General features: G+C 42.5%; 1 protein-coding gene across 21 annotated transcripts in view; it reads right to left on the bottom strand.

Moving 5' to 3' along the window:
* Window positions 1-20,591, bottom strand: part of LOC129817527 (receptor-type tyrosine-protein phosphatase kappa-like) — a 183,833-nt gene that overhangs the window by 21,029 nt on the left and 142,213 nt on the right. For 12 of the 21 annotated variants that reach the window (XM_055872878.1, XM_055872876.1, XM_055872875.1 and 9 more), the window contains 7 exons: window positions 19,381-19,490; window positions 14,720-14,921; window positions 13,571-13,676; window positions 10,609-10,882; window positions 10,348-10,384; window positions 3,619-3,754; window positions 2,167-2,202 (listed from right to left, as the gene is read on the bottom strand). In XM_055872878.1, the coding sequence (XP_055728853.1) occupies window positions 2,167-2,202; window positions 3,619-3,754; window positions 10,348-10,384; window positions 10,609-10,882; window positions 13,571-13,676; window positions 14,720-14,921; window positions 19,381-19,490 (901 nt within the window). The remainder of the gene's footprint in view (window positions 1-2,166; window positions 2,203-3,618; window positions 3,755-10,347; window positions 10,385-10,608; window positions 10,883-13,570; window positions 13,677-14,719; window positions 14,922-19,380; window positions 19,491-20,591) is intronic. The other 9 variants (XM_055872882.1, XM_055872886.1, XM_055872897.1 and 6 more) reach the window with 1 other exon arrangement.

Here is a 20,591-nt window from a genome sequence, read left to right as displayed (position 1 = left end):
TATAGCACCAACAACATTAACTACACTCAAGACACCCACAACACGTTAAGCTAACTAGTTCCAAAACAAATCTCCATTTTTTATTGATTTTCACAAGCTTTCTCTTTACATTGGGGACAAAGGGACATTGGTCATATTTCAGAATTCAATTACCATCAGTACTTTTAATCCATTCCAATGGGATTAGGAGTTTATGGCTCATTAGCACCCAAGGTGCCCCATCGCTCCAAACACCAGTCCTTTTTCAGGCTGAAATTACAAACCAGGAAGCGATCCAAAAACTCAAAAGTAGGCGCTGCAATTAACGCCAATGTCTTATATGAAAAGCATTCAATGAAATGAACCCCCTCCCACCTCTCTGAAAAATATTCTAAACCACAGGGAATAGATTCTATTACAAAACATGAACTACTATGCAACTACAATAGTACACCAGCACCAAACCAACACAAACCAATTGTTTGTAATACTGAACAAAGGGGTTTGAATCTGCCAGACTTACTGTAGAATACTTAATTAACTATAATTCAAAAGCCACTCCTTTAGATTTGATCCAGAAGAACATTGACGAAAAGTAACTTTCTTTCAATATCAGAGAAAGGGAAACTTAGTTATTATTACTCAAACCACACATCTGTCACTCACGACCAGAGAGAAAAGACTCACTTAATAACCTGATCTTTTCCTTTTATCTTCACAAAGGAAGCCTGTACCAGCTCCACTAAATCAACAATCCCCAGTGAAGAAAATGGAGGGAAAAAAGTGTGAGGGAAGGGAAAGGGGGGGAAAGAATGGAGCTAAGGAATGACCTGTGGCAGAATGAGCTTTCTCTGAAGTTGAAAGGTTATGGATCGGGTATGGAAGGGGGATGGCAGGGGAAATTAGGAGGGAGACGGCTGTAAATGAGCAGTGGTCATTAGGAATGATTCCTTAATTGGCAGAACATCTACAGAGACACAGAGGCTGCTCTGCCAATTAAGATTCATTTGAAAGCCTCACTCATCAGTAGTCACAGGCACCGCTTGACTGTCCAACACTGTGAACAGAACCACAACGTTACAGATATCTCTATCAGGAACAGGTGTATAAGCACCGCTCATTCATCAGTCTCATTCAAATTCACTTCTCCTGAACCCCACAGATGATAGGCACTAATGTCATTCAAGTTCATTGGGATGTGTTTGTTTAACCTGGATCATTAGATAATGTGTAGATCACTTTTGTGTAAATCTAACCTGAAAACACATTGGTTGAAAAAGCTTTCATCAATGACCCATGCATTGTATGTGGGTGTCAGAATATTTGTTAAATATGTGAGACAACAAAGATGTATTTTGTTACTTACAGTACATGGTAATAGTTCTATAGGGCGATTTCAAACTGTCATTCTGCTAAATGGCCACACGATGGTGCCATGTGTCATACAAAGAGAGAAAAGGTGCGCAGAGTAAGGGCTCCTCTCCACACATCTTTCCTGCTAAACTTGATCAGCATGTAGAGGTGTGCTCCGACTGAGGATAAATTATTTATTTTTTCCCTTTAAAACAATCTCAATTTCTTTCTAAAGTATTCATCACAGATGCTGGAGACAGTTCAGTTTGCCAGCATTCATTATAAAACCTTATCTGAAAAACTGAACAAAATCGATAGGAGATTCACAAAGTAATTACAGCGTGACACAATTTGCTCTCTCAAGGCCCCAAACACCCTGATCTCTACAACCTGCCTCCTCTGCATGACCCCAACTGAGTGTGTGTGTGTGTGTGTGTGTGTGTGTGTGTGTGTGTGTGTGTGTGTGTGTGTGTGTGTGTGTGTGTGTGTGTGTGGACATGTTTAACTATACTTGTGGGGAGCAGAAGTACTCACATGAATAGTAATAGTAAACAAACAAAAAAAATGACGCAACTGGGGACATGTTGACGGACCCCACAAGGAAAAAGGCTATTTCTAAGGGGTTTAGGATTCTAATTAGTATTAGGGTTAGATTTAGGGTTTAGGGTTAAGTTTAGGAGTTAAGTTTGGTTTAGGGTTAAGTTGATATTTGGGAGCTAAGGTTAGGGAAAATAGCATTTTGAATGGGAATCAATTGTGTGCCCCTACAAGGTTAGTAAAACACGAGAGAGAGAGAGAGGGAGAGAGCGAGAGTGTGTGTGTGTGTGTACACACCTGACTGACCAATTCTTCGTAGTAAAGCCTCCATGACTAAAAAGAAAAGTAGCATTTAGACAACATCAGAGGTTTCGGATTATATATTAGCCCATAACCTTCCAGAATACAGTCCATTCCCCCATAACTTGTCCAAGTAGGAAAATGTTAATGAATACTAACAGAAAAGTATAGTAGAGTAAAAGTATGTTGAGCTTGGACTTAATTCCACTAACAGTTAATAATGGATAGCACAGGAATTAATATATGCTCAATCCACTCTCTACTGGGGGCTGTTAGTTAGACAATTATTGACTTTGATGCATGTAGATGGTCAACACAGTCAAATCCTACAAAATAAAAGCCAGGAAAGATACGTATAGCTATACTGTAATTACCAAGCAGTAAACAAAATTCTGAATGAGTCTTGAATGAAGCAGCTCCAAGCATTACTGAGTGGGATGAGAAGGTAAGCGAGTGACAAAATGAATAAAACTTGAGGCTAGCACAAACTGAGCACAGCTCAATATTGTTGTTACAGTATGTATCCTGAATGCAACCCTCAACAAAAAGCTGCCCACTTTTTTTGTGGAAAAACAGCATAAAAGCAGAAATCTTAATAAGCTGCAGTGAAAAACCACAGTAAAACACATCGGAATACCTATTAAACTAAGACACCCCAAAGACTTCAAAGAAATGTTCCACCTCTCAGCAAAGAAAAGTCTATTAGTATTGTTCACCACTGGTATGCACTTGTGTGAGTTCAAATCACCTCCAAAACTCAGCAAAGCCAAATAGTCCTGGGTATGTTACACAGCTTTTCAGACCAGCCACTTCAGATATAAAGTTGAAATTCTCTGAACATTTCAAGAAAACCTGGGGAAATCTGTAAGCTCCAAAGTTCACTGTGCTACTCTGAGGGATAAGCCTTATGGGTCCTCCTCATCTAAGTCATGTCCAGTACCCTGCCTGCCTACCCTTGAAACTCAATCCAACTCTCTACCAAACCATGTTATGACAAACTCTGGTAACGCTGACTATGTAAGGCTGTTTTACCAGAGTTTGTCATAACATGGTCTTGACACTGCATAAACAATAACATACAATACTGTAGTCTCGTCTCCCCCTCTCCTGCCACCCCCCGCTCTCCTCCCTCTTCTCACCCCACGCTCTCCTCCCTCCTCTCACCCCCCACTCCTCCCTCCTCTCACCCCCCACTCCTCCCTCCTCTCACCCCCCTTCTCCTCCCTCCTTTCACCCCCCCTTTCCTCCCTCCTCTCACCCCCCCTTTCCTCACCCCCCCCCTTCCTCCCTCATTGGGTAGGCTGTCTAATAGTCCAGCCCAGCCTCTGCTGAGAGTCATGGTTATGTTGATGGCATGGGATGGAGTAGAGCGGTCTCATGGTGTGTAGGTATGCTATGCTAGCATAGAGCCAGTAACACAGTGTCTACTATTTACGACACTCCACTCACCTCTTCTTGACCAGAAGGATGGCCACCAGCACCAGTAGGATGAAAACCAGCACCCCAGCACTGATGCCAGCAATCTTCACCACCCTGTCTGTCTGCTTGGCTGGGTCCGGGATCACCTCTGGTTCCTCTGTAGCTCCTAGGTGACAGGTTAGAAACAAAGGTCAATTAATAGGGTGTACGTTTGTGGTAGTTCTGACCGTGAAATACAACAATTGAAAGGGCATAGTGCAAAAGTGAGTCTCTTCCAGCAGAACTATATACTTCCTTTGATCATAATGTTTGACCATAATGATTACTTCACTTGACCAGATGGTGGTCCACTCGACAGGGATTGGTTTTCCCATCACACATGATATATACACTTCACCACTTCATGAGGATGTCTTCCAGATTGAGCCATACCACAACATAAAAAGACAAAGACCAATACCCTATTCATATTTAAATACATTCAAATTTCCATTACCGTATACTATCTTTGTGCACTGGTTCTACACACACACTAATGTCCTGATTAAATTGGGTTTCTTGTAAATGCCTTTAGAATTTAATTTCTAATTATGTTTCATACCCCCATGGTCCCCACAAGATATTAAAAGTATAAATTCACTATCTGTGGTCTTTTAATATTTTCAAAAACTTCAAAGCCATTAACTACTGTAAAACATTGGGTTTGGCTACTCATTAGAATACAAAGAAAATAATATGATATCCTAGTACACAACATGTTATTTTCTAAACTGTTTACAAATAGGGGTATATGTAAATGTCAAAGGTGAACGAATACAAAACTATGTACCAATCATAAAAGTGAAAAAAAATCAAAATATCTCTACATTGATCATGTTGCCTCTGATGTATTGTATTATTTTGCTTTTGAGATATACAAACGCCATAATCCTCTTTTTAATGCAAAACACATAAAACCCCAAGTAAAGCATAATCCTTCCTTTTACTGTCTCCTAGCACTTAGTGAAATGCCCTTCCTACAGTAGACTGAGACCATTGCACAATTTCTAAAATGTACGTCATTTCTTGATGCAAGTCCTTTATCTCCTGACCCCTGCACTCCAACCTGCAGGGCAAATATGATGTCAAAGGATAATTATATCCCTATACAATGCTGAACCTAGTACTTCATTCATACAATAATGTAGTCCTTTTATATCAACAGCTGAATGATAACCAACAGCAGTGAAAGGAATGGAAGATATGACGACTCCCATCTCATCCATCCTCAGATCGAACAGAAGTTCTTTACGGAGACTGATACAATGGGATGCCTGGCACAGACTTTTATGCCTGGGAAAAGCCCATCTTCAACCAGCACTCAAGCCATTATTCCTCAGGGTCAATTGAATGGCCTAGTTTCTATCAAGGGAGAAAACAACAACAAACTGGCATCTGTGTCACTAGAGGGACCACTATTCTGTATTTCACTAACTCACCACCCTGGGGCAAGAACAATCTTCCGCAGACCACCACCTAAGACAGACTACCATCACTACCACACTACCAACCCCCCCATCAGAGAACAGGTTGTGATAACCTTTACAAATAGAGCGAACTGACTATTTAGCCTATAGCCTCCCGGGTGGCGCAGTGGTCTAGGGCACTGCATTGCAGTGCTAGATGCGCCACCAGAGTCTCTGGGTTCGCGCCCAGGCTGGGCTGGGTTCGGGCCCAGGCTCTGTCGCAGCCGGCCGCAACCGGGAGGTCCGTGGGGCGACGCACAATTGGCATAGCGTCGTCCGGGTTAGGGAGGGTTTGGCCGGTAGGGATATCCTTGTCTCAGTATGTAAAAAAAAATGTAATAAAATGTATGCACAATGTATGTAAGTCGATCTGGATAAGAGCGTCTGCTAAATGACTAAAATGTAAAATGTAAAATGTATTTCAGTTGGAAAGACTGTGCTGGAGTGTTTGGTGGTCCCATACTGTAGCTATCTTTATTCCTGAAACTAATCTGCTTTGCTCGTAAAACATCATCTGTAATCGGTGTGATCCCTAACATGTTGTGGATGGACGAAACCACTTTAGAGAGCATGTCTAACATCCACTAAAACACATCTAGGAACAGAAAGTTGGATGTACGTAGCAGAAAGGAGTCTCTGGGGCTTAAACCCAGATCTCTGTCAGTGTATGGGGGAGCTATAAAAGCGAGGGGGGCAGGTTCTTTGGGACTGTCTGTTGTGCTTGACAGTGAACCCCCCGGCTCCCGTGTGCCTCTCCAAATCTCTCCCTCTCGCTATCAGGTTGGAAGGAGACGGATGACTACAGAACATGTGTCCCAAAGGAGCGGGACAAACTGTCCTTGTCTCTCACGTTGTCACCTACTGGCCACGCCGCTGGCTTCAACACTTAAACACCTACAGCTACCATCCCTTCTCTCTGTTTGACAGCTCCTTCACCCTCACTTTAGCCATGCTATTGTAGCGGGAAAATGATGGTATAGAAACCATTTTCTGGTATTTAAGTCAGCTTCAAAAACATTCTGGAAAATATCAGCGAAATTAACTGAACAGACTAGATTGTTTGGATCGACTCAGAGTATGCCTGAACTTCACCCCATGGTGATAATAACCAAATAACCAAGTCATTGCTATGATAAAGCTATGTGTTTTTCTGCCAATGATTGCTTACCACTGCAGCGATATAATGGGACAAAGAGAAGATGAAAGAAGAGCCTTTGCCTCAGTCACAGAAATATGTCACCCTTTTTTCCTGTTTCTTTTTTAGATTGTAAAACAGCAGTATTAAATCATCTCATATCCAAATAACACACATTCTTCCACTCAATGCTTTACATGAAACAGCCAGACTATGCCATAAAGAGTACTATAACAAATGTAATATTGAGCGCAACAAGAAAAACAATAGCCTTGATAGCAGAGCAGGTTTCACAATAGATGTTGACACCAGTTAAAAGGTTATTAATCAGTTCTGCAGCCCGGTGTCAAATGTTTGAAGGTATTGCTTGAGACATCATCCCCATCTCGCCTCAAGAATACTTATGTTTCTGTTAGAGTTAATGAGATACATCCATGAAAAAATACCAGAGGAAAATCACATGGAATTGGATTACAACCATTTTGAAGATAAAACTCACTGCTTAAATGAAAATCTATTTTCATTCCTAATGGTAGGCTACACGGCGGAGCCCTTATCAAATTCTGTCTGGATTGGTTTGCCAACCTCCGGGCCAATGCGCTTCGGAGACGGGGAAAACAATTCATGCCAAACAGTACAACCAAAAAAACAACACCACTTTCATATCCAATTAAGTTAGAGCAATTAAGGTGGTTTTCAATTCAGAGAATGCGAGCACATCTGGCATAAAATGTATCAAGGATGGAAAGCGTGAGTGACTGAGTGAGATCGGCACAAGTGGGCAAAGACTACATATACTGTACTCCAAGTGGATACTGCATGGACACACACTGGGCTACTTGAATTTCTGAGCACGACAGAGTTCTGGGAAAAGGGTCGATTATTGTTAGGACTCTCAACATTGTTGAGAGAGGATGGAAAAATAGTGCGATATGTTTCATCATGGCTATGACAGAGATAACGCATTGGCCACATCAACACGCTCTTACAGTATGAAGTGACTTAACTGTGGATGATTTTTATTACTGTCACAATTATGTGTGCCCTTGTTGTCAGTGTCACATCAATTAGGGGTTCGGCGGTTTCATGACAGGGAGAAGGAGAATATCAAACGCTAAATCCGGTAATAATAACGAAATAGGCCGATATGAGAGTACAGTATGACCAACAGTACTGTCTCTCCGATCTTTGAAAGGCACAACAAATCCAACCCCTGGTGTGTTAATGCACAGCCAGCTGTTTAGGCATTATGAATACAACAGTTTCCATGTCTGATAATCTAATAGCATATGTGGGCAGATTTCTAAACTTGGCCTTTCAAAAAATCTTAACTGATTATTAAGCAGAAACATTAAATGCATAAATATGAGTCTAATTGATAAGCATAGTAATAAAGCTACAATTATATATGGTGGTAGTACACCCTTCGGGGTGACATCATCATTCCATCTACAATTGAAGTCAGAAGTTTACATACACCTTAGCCAAATACATTTAAACTCTATTTTTCACAATTTCTGACATTTAATCCTAGTAAAAATTCCCTGTCTTAGGTCAGTTAGGATCACCACTTTATTTTAAGAATGTGAAATGTCAGAATAATAGGAGAGAGAATGATTTATATAAGCTTTTATTTTGTTCATCGCATTCCCAGTGGGTCAGAAGTTTACATCCACTCAATTAGTATTTGGTAGCATTGCCTTTAAATTGTTTAACTTGGGTCTAATGTTTCGAGTAGCCTTCCACAAGATTCCCACAATAAGTTGGGTGAATTTTGGACCATTCCTCCTGACAGAGCTGGTGTAACTGAGTCAGGTTTGTAGGCCTCCTTGCTCGCAAACGCTTTTTCAGTTCTGCCCACAAATTTTCTAGGATTGAGGTCAGGGCTTTGTGATGGCCACTCCAACGCCTTGACTTTGTTGTCCTTAAGCCACAACTTTGGAAGTATGCTTGGGGTCCATGTCCATTTGGAAGACCCATTTGCGACCAAGCTTTAACTTCCTGACTGATGTCTTGAGATGTTGCTTCAATATATGCACATCATTTTCCTACCTCATGATGCCATCTATTTTGTGAAGTGTACCAGTTCCTCCTGCAGCAAAGCACCCCTACAACATGATGCTGCTACCCCCGTGGTTCACGGTTGGGATGGTGTTCTTCGGCTTGCAAGCCTCCTACCTTTTTCCTCCAAACATAACGATGGTCATTATGGCCAAACAGTTATATTTTTTGTTTCATCAGACCAGAGGATATTTCTCCAAAAGCAAAACGATCTTTGTCCCCATGTGCAGTTGCAAACCGTAGTCTGGCTTTTTATGGCGGTTTTAGAGCAGTGGCTTCTTCCTTGCTGAGCGGCTTTTCAGGTTATGTCAATATAGGACTCGTTTTACTGTGGATATAGATACTTTTGTACCTGTGTCCTCCAGTATATTCACAAGGTCCTTTGCTGTTGTTCTGGAATTGATTTGCACTTTTCGCCCCAAAGTACGTTCATCTCTACGAGACAGAACACGTCTCCTTCCTGAGCGGTATGACGGCTGCATGGTCCCATGGTGTTTATACTTGCGTACTATTGTTTGTACAGATGGACGTGGTACCTTCAGGCATTTGGAAATTGCTCCCAAGGATGAACCAGACTTGTGGAGGTCAACAATTTATTTTCTGAGGTCTTGGCTGATTTCTTTAGATTTTCCCATGATGTCAAGCAAAGAGGCACTGAGTTTGAAGGTAGACCTTGAAATGCATCCACAGGTACACCTCCAATTGACTCAAATGATGTCAATTAGCCAATCAGAAGCTTCTAAAGCCATGACATCATTTTCTGGAATTTTCCAAGCTGTTTAAAGGCACAGTCAACTTAGTGTATGTAAACTTCTGACCCACTAGAATTGTGATACAGTGAATTATAAGTGAAATAATCGGTCTGTAAACAATTGTTGGAAAAATCACAAAGTTGATGTCCTAACCGACTTGCCAAAACTATAGTTTGTTAACAAGAAATTTGTGGAGTGGTTGAAAAACGAGTTTTAATGACTCCATTCTAAGTGCATGTAAACTTCAACTGTATCTGTGATGTCATGTGGTGGATGGAAGCATTTCATTCCTAGCAAGCATAGCCTAGCATTTCTGAAACCTGATGCAGCTAAGCTGATTTCTTCAGGCATAGTGTTATTGATGGGTGCCTATAGAGTTAATAGTTAAGCACATGGTCAATACAAGTCACATCTGGCAAATTAGCATTAGCAGCCACCTTAGGCTGACATCCGAGATCATGCGATGTTTTGCCATTAGCAATATCTTCATATAGCTCTCCACTGAAAAACAGTAGGGTTTTGCTAGTTTCATTCCTCCTAGTTTTCATACCTTCTAGTAGAAATAAAGTTGTTGCTGGAGTAGGGTGGAACTGTCCTGATGACTTGATGGGACTATTGTACTACTTAGCCTAGCCAACTAACTTTTGAATGAGATACTGACGGTGAACTTACTGGCCATTTCATTAATTGTAGTAAGAGACATGGCCATAAGCACGTGAAATACTTGGCCAGTTACTCCAATGCACTTCGGAAAATGCATGTTCAGCATAAATGTTGTCCATAATCTATAATGCAGGTAATTTCAATAGTGCAAAGCCAGAGGACAGAGTCCATAAATCGCCAACCCATTTCCCTTCGATTTACGCCACAGATGAGCTGGCACTGTAGGAATTGTATCAATTTAATGGTCACTCCCTCTTAATCACTAAAAACCAACAGCATGGCTTTATGATAAAAACCAGTGAGCTCTCTCTCTCTCTGTCTGTCTGTTAAATCAGAAGGATTGGCCCTGCTAGCCCCCTGTTCTCACAGACACAAGCTGTTCACCAGAGCAAGGTGCTTTACAAGCGCACATATCACAAATAAATAAGCTTTCCTTAATTCCGCCTCAATCCAGATTCTCGCTGCACGACAATTCTCTTGGAAGATAAAGTGACACACGCGTTATCACGTAACAGTTCTTTATCTGAGCAAGAGAGTGGGCATTTATTGACTACTGGGAAAAGTGATTGAAATCCAACTGTAATGTATAGTCAATTAAATGAACTTCTTTTGTTGTACAAATAAGCAAAAAGAAAAGTCTTACCTTTTGTTGCAAGTCTCAGACATTGTGTTTTTGATTCCTGTGAAACAAAATAAAATAAAATAATACAAATAAGTTCAACATGAGAAACAGGAACAAACTAAATAAAAGGGAAACTAATGAACAATAGCAGCGTATCAAAGGGGGGTGGGAAAACAATGCTCCTCGATGTACAATTCAATTTTAAGACATATTTAAAACCCCAATAACCCAATGAGGGAACATTAGAGGGTCCTATTGGCTGACAGAGTGGTGTATATTCACCTTCTCCACACTGCTGACGGCCTGGAAGTAGATATTATAGTTCTTCCTGGGGGCGAGCGGAGGGTTCCAGAAGCCATGGTACGTCTTGTTGTCGCCCACCGTGAACGGAGAGGGTTCGGGAAGGTTCCCTGGTGGCAGTTCTGCCGCAAAGTAATAAGGCGAGCCACCACTGGAGGCACTGTGGAAGGGGACTGGGACCTGGTAGCAGTCCACGGAGCTGGCCTCCCTGCGTGTGCGATGTGGGTTCAGCTCCTCCACCACGATCTGATAAGCGCTGCGGAGGGACAAAACATCACAGGCAATCAGTCCCCACAAAACAACACAAGCAAACAAAGCCAGCTAGCCAAACAAAAGGCAGGCTAATCTTCAAGCAATCTCTCACTTCACGGAGCACAGAGAGGGCATGCCAAATGAGCTTAACTCTTGGAATGAGCCCTGGCTTGGCAACGTCGTACGCTACAGGCCCTGATATTTCTACCAGAGCCCCTTTATCTGCACATGGCCTTTAACTAATAACAATCCATTCTCTCAGACTGGGAGGCTGTAGAGAAACCCCCCTGAATGGGAGTTGATGAACCTCCAGTGAGAGTAACAGGTCAGGTCTCTCATTTGTATTTCAGAGTCACACTGCTGTGCTTCATCTCTCCCCCTGAGGGTCTTTGTTAATGTGGCGAGACATGCAAAAACCACAGTGCAGGGCAACTTATTAACACAGTGCCAGGGCAACTTATTAACACAGTACCAGGGCAACTTACTAACACAGTGCCAGGGCAACTTACTAACACAGTGCCAGGGCAACTTATTAACACAGTGCAGGGCAACTTATTAACACAGTACCAGGGCAACTTACTAACACAGTGCCAGGGCAACTTACTAACACAGTGCCAGGGCAACTTATTAACACAGTGCAGGGCAACTTATTAACACAGTGCAGGGCAACTTATTAACACAGTACCAGGGCAACTTATTAACACAGTACCAGGGCAACTTATTAACACAGTGCAGGGCAACTTATTAACACAGTGCAGGGCAACTTATTAACACAGTGCAGGGCAACTTATTAACACAGTGCCAGGGCAACTTATTAACACAGTGCAGGGCAACTTATTAACACAGTGCCAGGGCAACTTATTAACACAGTGCAGGGCAACTTATTAACACAGTGCCAGGGCAACTTATTAACACAGTGCCAGGGCAACTTATTAACACAGTGCCAGGGCAACTTATTAACACAGTGCCAGGGCAACTTATTAACACAGTACCAGGGCAACTTATTAACACAGTGCCAGGGCAACTTATTAACACAGTGCCAGGGCAACTTATTAACACAGTGCCGGGGCAACTTATTAACACAGTACCAGGGCAACTTATTAACACAGTACCAGGGCAACTTATTAACACAGTGCCAGGGCAACTTATTAACACAGTGCCAGGGCAACTTATTAACACAGTGCCAGGGCAACTTATTAACACAGTGCCAGGTCAACGTATTAACACAGTGCCAGGGCAACTTATTAACACAGTGCCAGGTCAACTTATTAACACAGTGCAGGGCAACTTATTAACACAGTGCAGGGCAACTTATTAACACAGTGCCAGGGCAACTTATTAACACAGTGCAGGGCAAGGAGAAGCCCCTTCACACACGCATGGAGCTGTAAACATGGCAGATCTACCTTCCTTCTGCATCCACAGCTCAGAGACCCATCCTAGACTTCACTACCCTTAGTTCCACTCAGAGAGCGCGACCCCTCCTCCCACCCTTGGTAATGACTGCCCAGGGGCGTATCTCTGTCCCCCCCGACCACCCTTCCCTCACCATTATCGCCCAAGTGCCCTGACAGCCATCTCCACATCCCTGACCTTCCATAGCTCCTATTTTAGCTCAAAGCACCGCAGATCTAAAGTACAAGTGACACTCCATAATGCCGGTCGCAGATGGACACAAAATTCGCTTCCACCAAAATAGGATGAGTGCTTGGGCTCTTTCCTCTACCCTGTACTGCTTGTCAATGACAAAATGTTACAAATTACCTGGGCAAATGGCCTGAGGCTCGCTATAATTCAATCTCTCATACACACCTTAACCAACCCTCTCTAAATTACCGCTACACAGACCTGCTGTGTGATTAGCCAATCGGCTTCCATCAGAGCTTGGCCAGTTTTACAGAGCACTGTCAAAATGAGTCAAATTAAACAATCCCTTTGATAACACACATCTTTGTTTCATTGATGCTCCCAAATCCTTCAAGCTGGTAAAAACATGACATAATCCTAGTCGTAGTATGTTTCCTCGTACTTTGCTAACACCACCCTCCATTGCATATTTGATATCTGACTATCCAATTAGTCTTTATGATATTTGTAACATTATACTGTACACAAAATCTGTATTCCAGAAAAAAAACACCCAAAAACATTTGCTCAAAATGAGAAGTGGGTGTGACATATTAGCTACAACTGCCACATATACTGAGTGAGTGCTTGTGAGAAAGAAATGCAGTCAGGTGGTTTTGTATTCAGGGCTGTTGTTCTTTCCCTTTCAATATGCAGCCCCTCCAATTTCACAATCAAAGAACAGGCCTGGTTGCATAATAGGTGATTTTACGGAATCTGAGCACAAAGAGTTCTCTCCAAATCCTCTTTATGACAAGTACCTTCAACTCCATCTCTGCCGATTGTGATAGAGGAGAGGAAATGAAAAGGCACAGGCCAACAATGGCCAAATCAAATGGAGATCGGCAGGGCCATGGACCTGAATATGTAAATTCCCGGCAGAGTCTCTGTAGACATTACCCAGTACTGCTCTCTCTATTTGTGGAATGTGCTACAGGGAGCGACAGGGAGGGACACAACACAAACTTCCTGACAGAGATGTCAGGTAAACAGATGGATGACCTTCATTAAAATGACTAGATGGAACTCTTGGACCAAAAAAAAAGCCAGACATGAGGTCTCTCACCTGATAGGGGCACCTTTGGCCTGAGCGGGCTTCAGTAGGACGGTGATGGTGGTGGCCGTTTCATTCAGAAACGCCTCGGACCCATCATACTCTTCCAGTGTTGGGGCTATGGGAAAAAGCACACCAGACAGACAAGAATTTAGTGCAAAATCACAGGAGGAGGAAAATTGTCGGTAATGGGGTGTAATATGTTGATGTCTTGAGAAAGGCATGCTCTATCAGGACACATTATGTTTAATGTTGAACTTGGCTGAGCTTTAATATAGCACTGCAAAGTAAAAAATAAAAATAAAAACAAAAATAATTCCCTGCTTGGAACATGTTTTCTAAAACACTTCTGGGAATTGCAACCTGACAAATTGACAATAGCAGTTTTGCCAAAACGCAGGAACTGCGTGATGACATCTACATTACGTACATGACATATCTTTGAAGTAGGCGCTTAGCGCAAAAAGCACCAGGCTCCTCTTATTTAAAGAAAGGATACTGGCCTCATTTTCCATTAAGGAAGCTTTCAGCTTCCATTCACCTGGTTAATTTGATTGATGTGGTTTGCATTATCATCTAATGAGGTCCTAGGCTGTCATTTCAACAGATTGCAAATACATCCTGGTCTAGGACATGTTGAGTCCTGCCAAGATTAGAGTTGGGAAAAATGTGTGCTTCAGAAAATTACTCCAACAGGTACAGAGAATCCAGATATTCCATTACGGAACAGTCTGACACGATCAAAATGACTGAGAGATCTCACTGCTGTGCTTAGTATCATGGTAGAAATTGCTCAGAAAACCGATAACCGAACCAACCCATAACCCAATCAATTTTTTTGTTACCCCATTCTGGTTACTTTGCTTCCTAGATGCTATTTGAACCTGCAGCGCTACCAGACCCTTTTTACCAAAACAACAACAGGCAGGAATGTAATAAGACAACAATTACATGATGCATCAATTTAATTTGACTTGATTAATAAACAATATTTGCTCTGGTAGCACTATTAATAGTCTAGCAGCTGTAACACTACAGCCATTATCCTGCATACATACTCTACCATACTAAGGATGATTCTCTTGGCCAGGTTTCCCTTATAAAATAGATCTTCTGACCTCAATGGGAATTCCTGGATAAATAAAGGTTAAATAAATGTACCTGAGATGTTGGTGGTGACGTTGAGTGTGGTCGGGGGGCCGAAGCCCTTGACGGTGCTGGCTCGTATGATGAACTGGTAGGTGGTGCCAGGGTGCAGCTGGTTAAAGACGTGGTGAGAAGTGTTCCAGGGCAGAGACACGATCAGAGGGGGGCGCATTATCGGCACTGAGGGGTCAAAGGACCGAATACCACTGTAGGCGATCTGTTAAGGGAGAGAGAGGAGAGGCACTTACAATATTTACCTAATGAGCTGTTGAAAAGTGTTCATGCGAATGGTTACAGACTTTCTGTAACATTATGCTGTGGTAGAAACTTTATCTGTGTTTAAGTAGGTGGAATGCACATACGTAGCAAAGTACAACAAATTAGAGTGTTTTTGACAGATTTTTCTGCATTGTGTATTGACTTGAGGTAGGGCTGGGCGATATGTACAAAATATCATGGTATTTTAACAAAATTGGACGGTATTTTTAGTTTTTGAATAATAAAAGTTGTACATTTGCTGTATGAGTAGTGAGTGATCCTAGGGTGGCACATACATTCTAAGTGATTTCAATGAGTCCTTCTCCATTCTGATTGTTTTATACTGTTCAATTCAACCAAAACAAATTTCAGCACTTTTATCATTCCTGCATTTCCTGCACTCAATTTCAGTGGTGGAAAAAGTACCCAATTGTCATACTTGAGAAAAAGTAAAGATACGTTAATAGAAAATGACTCAAGTAAAAGTAACCCAGTAAAATACTACTTGAGTAAAAGCATTTGGTTTTAAATATACTTAAGCATCAAACGTAAATGTAATTGATAAAATGTACTTAAGTATCAAAAGAAAAGTATAAATCATTTTTAATTCCTTATATTAAGCAAACCAGATGGCACCAATTTCTTGTTTTTTTTAATTTATGGATAGCCAGGGGCACACTCCAACACTCAGACATAATTTACAAACAAAGCATTTGTGTTTAGTGAGTCCTCCAGATCAGAGGAAGTAGATGACCAGGGATGTCCTCTTGACAAGTGCGTGAATTGGACCATTTTCCTGTCCCGCTAAGCATTCAAAATGTAACGAGTACTTCTAGGTGTCAGGGGAAATGTGTGGAGTAAAAAGTACAGTATTTTCTTTAGGAATATAGTGAAGTAAAAGTAGTCAAAAAGAAAACTACTTAAGTAGTACGTGAAAGTATTTTTACTTAAGTACTTTACACCACTGCTCAATTGAGATCATTTCCACACTGCCACGCAGGGCTGTACGATATGGGCAAATAATCTAGGACTTATCTTTAACCAAATGTTGCAATTGCGATTTGACTTGTAAATTAGAGCACAACTGTTGGAATAATGGAAATAGAATGACTATTCTTATTATATAGTGAGAATATAACAGTGGGCACTTTGAATAAAGAGTTGTTTGACAGGACAACGAATTAAAATGCAGGGAGGAGTTATTGTGACAGGGTAGGAACTAAAGTGTTTATAAGTGTTTCCTAGAGGACACTATAAGCTTTGGCTACATAGCATGTTTTCTCTTAGCTACTTCATGTAGATAAAGAGGAATATGCAAAGCAAGAATATGTTGATTTAGAAGACACGGTTGCACAAACAACATGATGATTTAGGTCTACACCATCACTGGTATTATCAGGCTGTATTAGCTAGTTACGTTTGCTCTTACTCAGTACATTTATTAGCTAGGTAGCAAGCTATTAGCATTTCACAAGATTTAGGGCAACTTGCTAAGAAAAGACAAACTAGCTGTTTGCGGATGTAAGAAACACAAACTAATAGTGTCATTATAGAACGCTAGTGGATTTATATTAAGAAGCAAAGTGAAAACAGCATTGTTGTCATGAACATTGTTGCATGTGCTGCATTGACCAAGCAGACTGAACGCAAGTGTCTAGTGGTTGAGGAACATCAAATGCGCTCCTTGAGTGACGGGGAGTGGCTAGGTCTGTGGAAAGTGGCACGGAGAGAAAGTGGAGAGAGATGACTCAAATAGCAAAGTAAACTATACAAATTGATATTACACATGGCATCACATTTAACAAACCAAACATTCAAATACCGGTATAGAAGGTAAAGTAAAAACCCAAACCGGTCCCTGCATCAATACCGGTGTATCATCAAATGCAGTATGCCGCCCAGCCATAACTCGAGGTACATATGGAATGCATATGGAAACACGTGTAAGCCTGAACTAAAATGTGTGATAATATAGTTGAGTATGTGACTTCCAATGGCATTTTTTGTGTCATGTTACATCAAATCAAATGTTATTTGTCACATGTGCTGAAAATAACAGGTGTAGACCTTACTGTGAAATGCTTACTTACAAGCCCATAACCAACAATGCAGGTCAAGAAATAGTTAAGAAAATATTTACTAAATAAACAAAAGTAAAAAAGTAACAATAAAATTACAATAACAATGCTTTATTCAGGGTTTACCGAGTCAATGTGCGAGGGTACTGGTTAGTCGATGTAATTTGTGCATGCAGGTGACTATGCATAGATAATAAACAGTTGGTAGCAGCAATGTAAAAACAAGGGGAGGGAGGGAGGGAGGGGGGGGGGGGGTCAATACAAATAGTCTGGGTGGCCATTTGATTAAATGCTCAGCAGTCAGATTGGGGGTAGAAGCTGTTAAGGAGCCTCTTGGACCTAGACTTGGTGCTCCGGTACCGATTGCCGTGCGGTAGGAGAGAGAACAGTCTATGACTTGGGTGACTGGAGTCTTGGACAATCTTTGGGGCCTCCCTCTGACACCACCTAGTATATACAGTAGCCGTCAAAAGTTTGGACACATTCAAGGTTGCCAAGAGTGTGCAATGCTGTCATCAAAGCAAAGGGTGGCTACTTTGAAGAATCTCAAATATAAAATATATTTAGATTTGTTTAACAATTCTTTGGTTACTACATAATTCCATATGTGTTATTTCATAGTTTTGATGTCTTCACTATTATTCTACAATGTATAAAATAGTAAAAACAAAGAAAACCCTGGAATGAATAGGTGTCCAAACTTTTGACTTGTACTGTAGGTCCTGGATGGTAGGAAGCTTGGCCCCAGGGATGTACTGGTCCGTACGCAATACACTATGTAGCTCCTAACAGTCGGAGGATGAGCAGTTGCCATACCGGGCAGTGATGCAACCGGTCAGGATGCACTCGATGGTGCAGCTGAAGAACTTTTTGAAGATCTGGGGACCCATGCCAAATCTTTTCAGTCTCCTGAGGGGGAAAATGTGTTGTCGTGCCCTCTTTACAATTGTCTTGGTGAGTTTGGACCATGATAGTTTGTTGGTGAAGAAACTCTCCACCCGCTCTACTACAGCCTGTCGATGTGAATGTGGGTGAACGTAGTCCACGATCATTTCTTTTGTCTTGCTCACGTTGAGGGACAAGTTGTTGTCCTGGCCCCACACTGACAGGTTTCTGATCTCCCTATAGGCTGTCTCATCGTTGTCGGTGATCTGTCCTACCACTGCTGTGTCATCAGCAAACTTAATGATAGTGTTGGAGTCGTGCTTGGCCACGCAGTTGTGGGTGAACAGGGAGTACAGAAGGGGACTAAGCACACACCGCTTAGGGGCCCCCCGTGTTGAAAATCAGCGTGGCAAGTGTGTTGTTGCCTACCCTTACCACCCCGGGGCAGCCCGTCTGGAAGTCCAGGATCCAGTTGCAGAGAGAGGTGTTTAGTCCCAGGGTCCTTAGCTTAGTGATGAGCTTTGTGGGCACTATAATCCACATTCCCTTTGATTATGTGGGTCAGTGTTCTCATATTCCTAAAGCTGGATAACACTTGAGAATTAAGAAATGTTTCTTCAGATTCACCACATTGCACACAAGCTATGAATCATTGTGGGTTATTAACTTTAAAAATACAATCCATTCAATGATGGATCAGTACACCTTCATACTGTATCTAAGAAGTACTGAAAATAGTATTTTACAACAGTAACATACAATGAGTTCCCCTTAAAACCCACACTCCCCTTTTAGAGTTACAGTATTTCCACCATCGTCCTGTATGAAAAAGGAACAGGACGTTTTTCACTCATCTGTGCTGGTTTCCAGAGGGACAGTAAAGATTAAAAAAACCTGTGAAATATGGTTAAGATATATACAAACCCCATGTGGATCCTAGACAGGCTTGTCTACCATCCAACCCCCCCAACTCTCCCTCCCCTCCCTCCCCTGACCACTCCCCCCCCACCTCTCGCCTCCCTCCCACCATCTCTCCCCACCTCTGCCAACCCTCCCCCTTTTAACCTCCCCGCACCTCTCCCCTCTATCCCCCACTTCCTCCTCCCCCCACCCCTCCCCTTCTCCCTGGCTCCCTCCCCCCACCTCTCGCCTCTCTCCCCCCACCCCTCCCCTTCTCCCTGGCTCCCTCCCCCCACCTCTCGCCTCTCTCCCTCCACCTCTCCCCTCACCCCACCGATCCCCTCCCTCCCCCCACCTCTCCCCTTCTCCCTTGCTCCCTCCCCCCACCTCTCGCCTCTCTCCCTCCACCTCTCCCCTCACCCCACCGATCCCCTCCCTCCCCCCACCTCTCCCCTCACCCCACCGATCCCCTCCCTCCCCTTCTCCCTCCACCTCTCCCCACCGATCCCCTCCCTTCCCCCACCTTCCCCCACCCTGGCCATAGTCCTTCATTACCTCATACTGAGTTATGATCCCATTGGGCTCCAGTGGTTCCTTCCAGTAAAGGAAGATCCGATCCTCAAACGGTGTGGCTTTCATGGACTGGCTTGGAACGGGGCCAGGCACTGCATTAGGACAGAAGACAGGAGGAGTAGGTCCTAATGCAATCAAAGGAAGGCCACAGTACTGTAATGAATCCTATTCTCACAGAGAGAGACACTCCTGAGCCTGTACGCCTGTAACGAGACCACTGACTGTTTTTACTTACAGCAAAGCAGCATGTTGAAAATGGCATAATAATGTAGAGCGCTGCGCGTGCGTTGAATGGGAGGCACTCGAATCCCCAGTGGTTTTTATTGAATTTGGACAATGAATTTACATGAGATTAGATAATCAAGGTGCAATATCCTTTCAAGAGCATCCTTTCTCTCTGTCATCTGCATGTTTTATGATCAAATTAGTCTCCTATAATTTGGAGGCTCTGTCCCTTTCACCAATAAAGCAAAGCCATCAGCCAGAGAAACCACAGCATGCCAGACCTCTCTGACATGAATTGTGATCAGTGAAAAATCTAGGTATTGAGTATAGAATTTCATATACACTATATACAGTGTATTAGGAAAGTATTCAGACCCCTTGACTTCTTCCATATTTAGTTACGTTACAGCTTTATTCTAAAATGTATTAAATTGTTTTTTCCCCTCATCAATCTACACACGATAATCCTTACTAAGAAAGCGAAAACAGGTTTTTAGAAAATTTGGCAAATGTACACACACACACACACACACACACACACACACACACACACACACACACACACACACACACACACACACACACACACACACACACACACACGCCTTATTTATATAAATATTCAGAGCCTTTGCTATGAGAGACTCGAAATTGAGCTCAGGTGCATCCTGTTTCCATTGATCCTCCTTGAGATGTTTCTACAACTTCATTGGAGTCCACCTGTGGTAAATTCAATTGATTGGACATGATTTGAAAAGGCACACACAGTCCCACAGTTGACAGCGCATGTCAGAGCAAAAACCAAGCCATGAGGTCCAAGGAATTGTCCGTAGAGCTCTGAGACAGGATTGGATCAAGGCACAGATCTGGGAACGGGTACCAAAACATTTCTGCAGCATTGAAGGTCCCCAAGAACACAGTGGCCTCCATCATTCTTAAATGGAAGAAGTTTGGAACCACCAAGACTC

Source organism: Salvelinus fontinalis, chromosome 20, assembly GCF_029448725.1.
Source record: "Salvelinus fontinalis isolate EN_2023a chromosome 20, ASM2944872v1, whole genome shotgun sequence".
Classification (NCBI taxonomy): domain Eukaryota; kingdom Metazoa; phylum Chordata; class Actinopteri; order Salmoniformes; family Salmonidae; genus Salvelinus; species Salvelinus fontinalis.
Note: the sequence above shows the minus strand (reverse complement) of the source record. Positions and strands in the feature narration are given on the sequence as shown.